The sequence below is a fragment of the Podarcis gaigeae genome (assembly GCF_964106915.1).
Source record: "Podarcis gaigeae genome assembly, chromosome: 3".
Taxonomy (NCBI): domain Eukaryota; kingdom Metazoa; phylum Chordata; class Lepidosauria; order Squamata; family Lacertidae; genus Podarcis; species Podarcis gaigeae.
The window spans coordinates 47145849-47157983 of NC_139680.1; the positions used below are offsets into that span (position 1 = coordinate 47145849).

At 44.4% G+C, this 12135-nt stretch overlaps 1 protein-coding gene and 1 long non-coding RNA gene across 2 annotated transcripts in view; both read right to left on the reverse strand.

The window, feature by feature from the left end:
• Positions 1-337: 337 nt before the first annotated feature.
• Positions 338-12135, reverse strand: part of ASCC3 (activating signal cointegrator 1 complex subunit 3) — a 214471-nt gene continuing 202673 nt past the window's right edge. Inside the window, exons 40-42 of the mRNA XM_083731023.1 lie at positions 5679-5888; positions 1237-1412; positions 338-1135 (exon numbers count right to left, since the gene is read on the reverse strand). Coding sequence (XP_083587149.1) covers positions 988-1135; positions 1237-1412; positions 5679-5888 — 534 coding nt within the window. The 3' untranslated portion in view covers positions 338-987. The remainder of the gene's footprint in view (positions 1136-1236; positions 1413-5678; positions 5889-12135) is intronic.
• On the reverse strand, positions 7161-11709 carry LOC310841083. Its single transcript, XR_014562335.1, has 2 exons — positions 10461-11709; positions 7161-10232 (listed from the first exon to the last, which is right to left on the reverse strand). It is a non-coding gene; the product is annotated as an uncharacterized lncRNA (long non-coding RNA).

Below are 12135 nucleotides of genomic sequence, written 5' to 3' on the forward strand. Positions count from 1 at the left end.
AACTTTATATGCCACCCAGAAACTAACAAACAAAAATACCCATTAACATTGTTTTGTACTAGCTATTAATTAGGCCTTTCTAAATACATTTATCAAGTACAGTAGCAGTGTTGTTTTAATGAGGAATTATTTAGACCCCCCCCAATAAACTTACCAGTATTATCCACTGCAGTACAAGTCACTCTACAGACATTAAACATGCATTGCTCCTTTACATTCCTAATTTCAGCTCGAACCCCTTTGTATGTAACTTGAAACGCCACAGCCTATTGAATGTACAGTCAATACTGAAGTCCTTTAAAAGGCCCGTGGGTACAATGACTTTTCAAACGTATGATGTGCTTAAGTGCTGAACTTTATTACTATTTCCTATACATTTTACACAGAAAATTCTGAGATGACAAAATGTGCCACAGGCATTGTCTTCAGTACAAAACCTTGCAATGTACCTCAGCAACGTTCCCCCATCGCCATGTCTCATAAATTAAAGGGGGGAAAGGACCATTTACACAGAGTGGCTGTGACTGAAATACTTCATTCGTGCACAAACCATCCATGCAGCTGGAACTTTCTTGCCTCTTTGAGAGCTAGTTTGGAATCTCCAGCTTACTTACACATAAATGGTGTGTTTGGATCACAGAAAGTGGCTGCAATGATGATTTCAGGAACACTAATGAAAAGGTTAAGTTTTTGCAAATCAAAGTATCTGTTCCTTTCATTTCCTGACCTGCTGAAACCAACAGTGGTAATATACATTAATAGGAAAACAGAGCCGCTTTGCAAGAAACCTAGAAAATGATTTATTTTTAAAAATGCAACCCTTTTATTGGGTAAAAGGCCACTGTGGCTAACTCTGTGTTATCAGAATCAATACAGTAGTCATTTTCAATTTCCTAGGTGTCGAAGTTGGATGCTGATTGCACTTGGGCAAACACAATTCCCTTTCCCAGAATGAACATGTGGGCACAGGTGAGTACAAAGGCCATGTTAGTTCAGAGCCAGGTCATTTAAGGCACCAGAGATCTCTGTGTTGACCTGTGCTGCAGTATTGGTTGGTAGGGTATTCAGATAAATGTCATACTGTTGGTCCATTCCGAGGTAGCTGTCACTCATAAGATACAATGTGTAGATATACCTGTGATAAAGTGAAAGAAAAGGATATCAGTTTGTTTTGCTCCCACAAAAAGGAGTCCCAGTTTCAAAAACCAAAAGACCTTTCATTCAGTAATATCTTACTTTCCAGGAATTTCTGGGGTGTAAAAAGCAACTGAAACCGCACTCTGATTTCTGACATATCCAACTCTTTTCAAAGCAACAAGTTCCTTTTTGTCCACTTCTCCTAGGATCAAGAACCACCCTTCGTCTTTAGTCTTGGGGAACCGCGGTGCAATGGCTTTGGTGTCTTGCCTGCCCTGGAAGGAAGAAAATGCACATTTATTGAATGACCACCCAAAATTTCTAAGTTGTGCGCAACAGTTTAAAAAAGCACAGTGGGCAAAATCAAAATTAATTGTAAAAACAGAATGCGGACTTAATATAGGCATTTTAAGCTGAAATAGAAAAGTATTTGTCAAGTACTAGAAGTTCAGCAGGGAGGTGGCCTGTCTAATTCTGGCCAGGAGGGACTTCCACAGGGTTGGGGCTACAATACTGAGTGCATGGCTCCTGGTGGATATGAGCTGTTCATCTGAGTCATGGGTAACCACTAATACAGACCTCCCCCCAATGTACCCATTGATTGGGCAGGAATATAAGGAAACAGGCAATCCTTAAGCCAGGCATAGCCAAACTCAGCCCTCCAGATCTCAGTGATCACGGGTAGGAGGAGGAGTTACAGAGGAGGCAGGTTTAGTCGTTGTCTGAGGACTACTCCTGCCTCCGGGTCAGGTCCTGACCGGATGGATACTAGAATCAGCAAGGGATACCCACATGACCTGAAGGTGCTGCTGTGCAATGCCAGGTCAATGATTCATAAGACCACTGCCATCCATGACTTGATCATGGATGGAGGACTTGACCTGGCATGTGTAACAGAGACTTGGTTGGATGAAGCAGATGGGCCTGTCCTTGCCGCTGCTTGTCCACCAGGTTTCTCTTACGCACAGCAACCCAGGTCATGTGGGCGGGGAGGGGGGGTTGCAGTGATTTTTAGAAAGTCATTAGTTTGCACCAGGCGTCCTATTGGGAAGACCCAGTTTTGTGAGTGCATGTTCTGGAAGTTGGGCAATAGGGGCAGTACAGGATTCCTTTTGGTGTACCGACCTCCCCGCTGCACCAAGGATTCCCTGCCCGAGCTGCTTCAGGTCGTGGCGGATGTTCTCCTGGAGACACCTGGCTTGGTCGTCCTAGGGGGATTTTAACATCCATGCCGACACGACCTTACAAGGGGCAGCTCGGGACTTCGTGGAAAGCATGGCCTCCATGGGGCTGTCCCTGAATAAGTCTGGCCCAACCCATAGCCGCGGACATGCCTTGGACCTGGTGTTTACCTCTACGGATGTTGGTGATCTGACACTAAGTAAAAGTGAAACAAAAGAAGTGCCATGGTCAGATCACTTCCTGGTGCAACTGGACTTCTCTGCGACCCATCCCCTCTGCAGGGAGGTGGGACCAATTCGGATGGTCCGCCCCCGCCACTTAATGGATCCAAATGGTTTCCAGAGAGTGGTAGGGGATGCTTTATCCCATGTTGATGGCCTTTCAGCTGATTCCCTGGTGGCCCGCTGGAATGCGGAGTTAACCAGGGCTATTGACTGTTTGGCTCCGAAGCGCCCTCTCCGATTGCATGGAGCCCGGAGAGCCCCGTGGTTTTCCACGGATCTGAGGGCAATGAAACAATCGTTGAGATGGCTAGAGCGCCGGTGGCGGATAACTCATTCCGAATCTGACCGGACACAGGTTAGAGCTCAAGGTCGAGCCTACCAAGTGGTGATAGCGACGGCGAAGAAGAATTTCTTCACCGCCTCTATTGCATCTGCAGAAAACAGCAGCAGGAGACTTTTTCAGGTGGTTCACAATTTAGCGGAACCACCTGTAACATCGGGGCCCAGTACGGGCCACATATTCTCCTGCAATGATTTTGCAAAGTTTTTTGCAGACAAAAACGCTCAGATTCGGGAAGAAGTAGACTCCACCGTGGGAGCAGGGCCGGGGCGGGAGAGTGCTAGAGTTCTGTCTAGTCAAGTTGAGTGGGATCAATTCCAATCTGTTACCTCCGAGGATGTGGACAGGCTGCTTGGACGAGTGAAACCAACCACCTGTCTCCTGGATCCTTGCCCATCCTGGCTTATAAAAGCTAGCCGGGAAGGACTGGGCGATGGGCTTCGTGGGGTGGTGAATGCTTCCCTCCGTGAGGGAGCCTTCCCAGACCCACTGAAAGAGGCGGTTATTAAACCGCTTCTTAAAAAACCATCTTTAGATGCGGCCACAATGGCCAACTATCGCCCAGTCTCAAATCTTCCATTCTTGGACAAGGTGATAGAGCGAGCGGTTGCCGAACAACTCCAGGCACGCGTGGAAGAAGCGGACCATTTGGATCCCTTCCAGTCAGGATTCAGGCCTCATCATGGGACTGAAACTGCCTTGGTCACACTGGTTGATGATCTCCGGCGGGCTAGGGACAAAGGTGAGAGCTGTTTCCTAGTTCTGCTGGATCTCTCAGCGGCGTTTGATACCATCGACCATAACATCCTTCTGGACCGTCTTAAGGGGCTGGAAGCTGGGGGCACTGTCCTACAGTGGTTCCACTCCTTCCTCCTGGGCCGTGTTCAGAAAGTGGTGGTGGGGGATGAGTGTTCAGACCCCTGGGCTCTCACTTGTGGGGTGCCTCAGGGTTCTGTCCTCTCCCCCATGCTTTTCAACATTTACATGCAGCCACTGGGAGAGATCATCAGGAGGTTTGGGCTGGGTGTTCATCAGTATGCGGATGATACCCAGCTCTACCTCTCTTTTAAATCAGAACCAGTGAGGGCAGTGAAGGTCCTGTGTGAGTGTCTGGAGGCGGTTGGAGGATGGATGGCGGCTAACAGATTGAGGTTGAATCCTGACAAGACAGAAGTACTGTTTCTGGGGGACAGGAGGCGGGCAGGTGTGGAGGATTCCCTGGTCCTGAATGGGGTAACTGTGCCCCTGAAGGACCAGGTGCGCAGCCTGGGAGTCATTTTGGACTCACAGCTGTCCATGGAGGCACAGGTCAAATCTGTGTCCAGGACAGCTGTTTACCAGCTCCATCTGGTACGTAGGCTGAGACCCTATCTGCCTGCGGACTGTCTCGCCAGAGTGGTGCATGCTCTGGTTATCTCCCGCTTGGACTACTGCAATGCACTCTACGTGGGGCTACCTTTGAAGGTGACTCGGAAACTACAACTAATCCAGAATGCGGCAGCTAGACTGGTGATTGGGAGCGGCCGCCGAGACCATATAACACTGGTCTTGAAAGACCTACATTGGCTCCCAGTATGTTTCCGAGCACAATTCAGAGTGTTGGTGCTGACCTTTAAAGCCCTAAACGGCCTCGGTCCAGTATACCTGAAGGAGCGTCTCCACCCCCATCATTCTGCCCGGACGCTGAGGTCCAGCGCCGAGGGCCTTCTGGCGGTTCCCTCATTGCGAGAAGCGAAGCTACAGGGAACCAGGCAGAGGGCCTTCTCGGTAGTGGCGCCCACCCTGTGGAACGCCCTTCCAGCAGATGTCAAAGCAATAAACAACTACCTGACATTCAGAAGACATCTTAAGGCAGCCCTGTTCAGGGAAGTTTTTAACGTGTGATATTTTACTGTATTTTTGGTTTTTATGGAAGCCGCCCAGAGTGGCTGGGGAGGCCCAGCCAGATGGGCGGGGTATAAATAATAAATTATTATTATTATTATTATTATTATTATTATTATTATTATCCAGATGTTTTGGGACTACAATTCCCATCATCTCCCTAGCTAACAGGGCCAGTGGTCAGGGGGTTGTAGTCCCAAAACATCTGGAGGGCCGAGTTTGCCTATGCCTGGCTTATGCTATCCTGAATCAAAGTTGTTAGGGGCCTTGTAAACTAATAGAAGAACTTTGAACTTTATCCAGTAATATATATGGGCAGCTGGTGCACACTTTTAAACAGCAGAGGTATGTGCTGGCACTCGTCTGCTCCCACCAACAGTCTAGCTGCAGCGGTTTGCAACACATGGAGCTTCTAGACCTGGTCTCGGAGAGATCTGGTATATACCACATCAAGAAAAAACAATAGCCGTGTAGATAATGTCTATGAGTCTGTACATGACTTAATGCCTTATAGCTGAGCATGTGGTCAGGGAGTGTTAGGTTCACACCAGCCGGCCCCACCTCTTTCACTATGTCATATATCCACATATGGGAGGTCTCATATGCACATGTGATGTCCTAACCACATGGTCCTAAGCACATGGCACATGTGATGAGTGAATACAGCTATTTGTCTGAATCTCAACCTCTTGATTATTCTACAGCTGTGACCATCCACATTGGGCTTAGAATTCACAATACGGCAAATACAAGCCCTACCATGTGATTTTTTCAAGCAAATTAGTCATCATATGAAACTGACCTGATGGAGCCATACCATGATGACTCTAAGATATCCAAAAGGAGGACAAGAAATGGGCATTAGGCACCAGTGAGAGCGACAGGGACAAAGAACAGCAAAAAAATTCTACCTTGGTGTAGCCCACATGCAATCTCCTCAAGTTTATTTGGAGGACATATTCTTGGTCCGCATGCAACTTGATCCACTTTTTGTTATCCCGCATGTTTGTTGCCAGCATTGGGACAGGTAGTTCATTCTGTTCTTGAACCTCATCATCCGAGCCACCTTTAATAGTCATATTAACTTCTATAACGGGCAAGTGGGACAAGAAATGCCAAGCCTGTAGAGTAGGAAAAACACAAAAAATAAAATTGTCTCCCAAACATTCTCAACTGTTTTTGTTTTTCAATTTTACGTGCAAAATCTCATTCTGTAATTATGTGTTTCATTCTGGATTTTTCTATATAACAAAACTGCTGTCCATTATTCCTTCGCAGGTCTTAACTTTCCATTGCAGGGGTGGGGAACTCTTTTGGCCTGGTGGGTCAGATCACTATTAGTCCCCACTCCTATAGGCCAACATTGACATTAGGACGCCTTATGAGTGGCAAGTGTGCTGCCTCACCCACCTGCCTAAGTCCCTTGTGCAGCATTTTCCAAGCGTCTGAATATCACTCAGTTGGCAGGCATTTGGGAAATGCAGAGCAGGGGGATCCGCCAGTCCCAGGCTTGACAAAGTGGCAAGCACAAGGCTGGGAAAGCTGCTTACTACAGGACCCAGCTGTGTGATCGATATCCCCAGGGGGAACTCAAGTCATGCAGCTGATCTGTGTCTCTACCCATATCATGTAAAATGTAGTTTGGCAAAAATGGCCTTGTGGGCCAAACAGGGACCTGTACTGGGCCAACTTTGTCCTGTGGGCTGCAGGATTCCCACCCCTGCTCTGTTATCAGCCTTTTTTTATTTGGCTCCTCTGCTGCATTGGGATACCAGGCTCTGATACCTACTTACTCTAGAGTTCAACAGATCAGATTGAAAGATTTGCAGAAAAGTGCTACCTGCAATGGGCACTCATATTATATCAACGGTACCCAAATTATTCCCTTTTTCAGCTGCTCAGCTTCCCTTAGTACTGAATCTATTGGTATAACCACAGGACATCTGCTGGGTAGGGAAGAAGATAGAGAGATCTCTCCACTTTTAATTTTGGTGAGAATTTTGGCCTACAATCCTACATGCCAAGCGTTGCTTGCCTGAAAGACATCTTATACCACTAGTTTACGGGAGGCTCCTCTGCACGTAATGCTACTCTATATGCTGTTTGGATTGTAGGGGATGTATGTTAATGAACAGCTAATGAATTAATAAATAATTTATGTTGCCTGATTAAAGAAACTTAACCAATTAAATAGTTTTAATTTAAACCATCAATTAATTACATAAGCATAATTTGACTATAACAATATTGAAGAAAACACAACCATCAATAAATTAAACCTGATTATGACCAAAACAATAAATTTGAAGAAAACACCTACTTTGTCTTAAGCCAGTGCATGCATCTGCCTTCTTGGATGAAGCGCACCCTGCCATGTGACACCAGGTTTCCCCCCATTGTGGCTTTGATTTAATGGAAGGCCCTTTTGCTTGTGCAATGCAGAGTATTCCATTTTAAAAATTATTCCCCTGGGTTATTGCAACCTGCCACACAATATTCCACTCTGTCACAGACGGTACCCCAAAACTTAACCACTCTGATGTCTGTTGGAACTCAGACTCTGCCAAGAATATAAGGTCCAACAAATCCCTCAATTGCGTCACTAACAATTTCATTTCCCAGAAGGTGGAAGAAGCAACAAGGGGGTCATCTCTCTTGGCCCTAATTGCATTCCTGTTAATCATGGGTATATGGTGAGCAATGATCAAAGCTGAGGGGCAACAGGCAAATGGTTAGAACCATAAAAAGAACAAGTAGCTAGGTTTGCTATCCTCCAGGTAGAACAAACTTAATTTGGGACTAAGCTGTCACACCCACTAACTCAGGGGCCAGCTTATTCAGCCTCTCATAGAACTGAGAATTTCAGTCAGTCCCCAAGATACATCCTGATGTGGCATCATTACCCATTGATGGGCAATGAAGGGGACACAGAAAAACACAAGGCAGGCTGGACACAGCTCACAGGCTGTGATTGAAACAAAACATGCACACATGTGTTTGAACATACAACAGGATACCACACACCATTACATTAAACGCACACACATAAATTAAATGGCTTATCTGGCTTTTCAATAGCTCAGAAACATGGAAGATCCATAAACACACAAAACCAAGACTGGACACCAGCACTCTGTGAAACATAGTCTTAAAGTACAAAAATAGATGTTTCAGAAACATCCACCCCTGTGTCTTTCACACAAGGATATGGGCTGGAGCTACATGTCACAACTGCCATGGTAGTCCAAGAGAGAGGGAAGAAGCATGGATCAAGGGTAGATCATTCCTGAATCCCTCCAAAATCGATCTCCAGTGCTTTAGGGATATTTCCCCATTTCTGTAAGAGCCAATGGGTCTGTTTGTTTTAACACGACTGCTAGAATTGTCACCATAAATATTTCCCTCCTTAATTTGACTTTGCCTGCACAAACAAAGCAAATATGAAACCCCTGAAGAGTACTACACATGCTTTAGAAAGATTATTTTATGTCCATTTTTTATGTAAAAAATGGTCTTACCCCTACTGATTAAACTATTCTTCTATAAGCCACTGAAAACTACTTATAATTACATTCTGAATTAAATCTTCCCAACATAATCCATAATGAGTGAGTCACTGAAGTGCTAATTAGTGATAAGGCAAACCACAGAGAGTTCAGAGGATCAGTTCAGATAATTACCCAAAAGTTCAAATTCTTATGGAAAGTTATCCGCATTCAAAGTTGCTTACTGCAACCAAAGTGGATTGAATCTTTAATGTCCTTAAAATAGTTAGCGACTATCACTTTTTCTATACCTGGCAGTTTTCAGGACTTCCTCAAGATCAAAAGTTCCTTACATTCCAGATCAGCTTTGTATTTCAAACTGGAGCTATAGTTTGAAGTGAGCAAGGGCTAAGCCTTGAGTAGCTTTGGCTGTGCCCAGAGATTTACTTCTATATGTGCTAGCTAGTGCTTGCTCTGGGTTTTGGGCAAGACAGTCTCTATGTATACCTGAAGGAGCGTCTCCACCCCCATTGTTCAGCCCAGACACTGAGGTCCAGCACCGAGCACCTTCTGGTGATTCCCTCATTGCGAGAAGCAAAGATACAGGGAACCAGGCAGAGGGCCTTCTCGGTAGTGGCGCCTGCCCTGTGGAACACCCTCCCATCAGATGTCAAAGAAATAAACAACTATCTGACTTTTAGAAGACACCTGAAGGCAGCCCTGTTTAGGGAAGCTTTTAATATCTGATGAATTAATTATTGTATTTTGATGTTTTGCTGGAGGCTGACCAGAGTGGCTGGAGAAACCCAGCCAGATGGGTGGGCTAATAATAATAATAATAATAATAATAATAATAATAAAGTCCCACCACTTTTCACTCTGCAGCAACTTGACAGAGATCATCAGTGGGCCCTTTGCTGGGATGTAGGTCCTTGGGAGATGCCTGACCATGTTCAACACCCCTCCCCCCAATGCTGGCACTGATGCTGACACAGGCACACACTCTTTAACCATTTCCTTATTCCACTGAGTACAGCAAACAAGGTTCCTTCAGAATTCTCAGCTTAGTCCCTTAACGGCTCACTTATTTTCTGTGACTTGGCTTGTACAGAACTGGGCAGCTGAGGGATGCAAGGGGGGAATTCTGACACAACTTCTGTTATAGTTCTCACTTGGACAAGGTTAAAAAGCTTTTCCTCTGTGCCAGTTGCCTGGCACTTGTGTGGCTCCCTGTTCCCACAGTGTCCAGTCAAATGCTTGTGGGAAGCACTCAGTGACAGCCTGATGGGAAATGGGCACTGGCCATTATTGCCTAATCCATCACAGTCAAAATGTCTTTCTTAAAAAAATGATTTTACAAGTCCCTTAACTGCAACTGCAACTTTGATAGCTTTAATCTCTATTTCAAGACAATGATAGTTTTCAAAGGAAACCAGATATAGATCTGTTGCAGATATTGCAAATCAGGAGTGGAGAACCGTTTTTGGCCAGAAGGCTACATCTTTATACCGCTCACCCCTGATAGGCCAAAGTTCACAGGGGGGCAGGGCCACCCCCTTTCAATTACCTGGCGCTGGGGGATGTTTATAAAGGGCTTTTAAATGCCCCCCACAATTCTATTTTGAATCTTCATGGAAGTTTGAAGCAGAAATGTGGGGGTGGGTTTTATTTTTGAAGGCCTTGAAAAATCCATGCTCCTACCCTCTTGTCAGCTGATGGGGTGGGGTGAAAATGCATTTTCAACCCCCCCCCCCATCCCCTACAGTTTCTCCTTCAAATCATGGAGGTCTGAAGGAGAAGCACTGGTGGGTTGTTGTTTTGTGTGTGTGAAAGGTTTCTCTTCTTCATTCCTCTCCTACCCCACTGCCTCTGCTGCAACAAGGAGGGAGAGAGAAAAAGGCTGCATGTTGAAATCCAGGTACCTATATCAAACTTCGGTACCCTTGACAAAATTGAAGTGCAGCAAACTCTTCGCAGGAACTACGTACAGTGGTACCTCGGGTTAAGTACTTAATTCATTCCGGAGGTCCGTTTTTAACCTGAAACTGTTCTTAACCTGAAGCACCACTTTAGCTAATGGGGCCTCCTGCTGCTGCCGCACTGCTGGAGCAAGATTTCTGTTCTCATCCTGAAGCAAAGTTCTTAACCCGAGGTACTATTTCTGGGTTAGCAGAGTCTGTAACCTGAAGCGTATGTAACCTGAGGTACCACTGTATTGTCTTAGAGCTTTGGCCCATATAAAGTGATGTGCTTTTGAAAAACTGTACAACAAAACAGTGGGCAGGATCTACTTTACTGAGGGTGAAGCACCTGCTTGTGCAGGGTTCCAATAGGATTCTATCTCACACTCCTTTACTGGAATGTTAAGGGGACTGTGGGAGATCGGTAGGTATATTTACCTTGTGTCCATCCAGCACACAAGAGGCTTCCAACCCCCCAAACATGCTGTCTACCGTGTGTAAGTGATGGTGAGGAGGAGAAACCTCTGCCTATGGATGCTGGACCTGTGTTGAGAGTCACTCTTGCCCATTCAGATTACTGTAGGTTCATTTTCACAGGTAATTCGTATTTTCTTTGGCTTCTTATTTATTTGGTTTAGAAAGAGGCAAATGAAAAATTAAGCCCAATTAAGCCCTGCTACTTATTTCTGTGATAGTTTCTCTTTTAAAAATAATGACAAATGTTTTAGAAGCATATTTTGATTTGGGCCTGCAAAGCACATTCATACAGATATGTTGCATGGCCACTTCGAACTCAGCTGAGCGTTTCCTTCTACGTTGTAATATAATGTATTTATTTACACTTACATGCATCTAGATGTATAGTGTAAGCAGAGTTTATGTTATTGACATATTAAAGAGACACATGAAAGATATGGGCACACCACATACACAAAAGCTATTTTTGAAGAAACTGCTAAGACATTTCAATACCAGCCAAACATATTTATCTGAGGATTAATCTTCATCTATTGAATCAGACGCGAACACTACCATGCATACAATTATTTAATTAGCAGCCAAATCCTCTGCCAGTCAGCCACTGTTCCGGGCATACTGATGGGGAGGGAGATGCAAATCTCACAGTAGTACTGCTTTTTCTCATTACTACTGCAATTAGCACTTAAATTGATGCTTTAAACATACTAATTTCTGGAATAATTCAGGATTTGTATGTTACCTGGGATCGTCTCACTGCAGAGACGACACCAGATTGCTACGCAAATTGAAGCACTTTTGAGCCAAATAACCATCATCGTATCAGACAGAGCCAATTTGCATTTGGTTTTAAAGATAACAGAACGGCAATTTATGCAAATAAATTAAGTTAGTTTACTTCTGAGTTTTCCCTGAACTAATTATAACAATGTTCTAATTTTTCAACACATCTACAACTTGGACTTAAGTCAATTGTATATTACGTTAGAAATCTGTTGTTAAAGAAGGTTTTGTTTTGATCTTAATGCATTTTTACTCACAATTTTGATGACATTTTATATATAAATACAGGTGTTAGTAATGGACATTAAAATAGTTACCTTTTGTTTGGAAGCAAAATTTTAGCTTATCTGAAATTAAGGAGATAAGTGCAAAGGACAAAGGATTATATTTAGGTGAGTCACTAACCGCGCAATCTAACTATGTTTACTAAGAATTCAATGGGGCTTATTCTCATGTAAGTGGGGTTAGGATTGCAGCCTTAGGGTACCTGAAATAAAACTTGAAGATTTTATTTTTAGTTAGCACCTTCAGTTTAACTTGACATTCCTGAACCCAGAAAATGCTTCAGCTTGCGACAATGCTATAACATACGCAATCTTTTAACAAAGTATTTTTCTTTTCCTCTCTAAAAACACAGGTGGCAGATTCCTCTGATTTAAGGG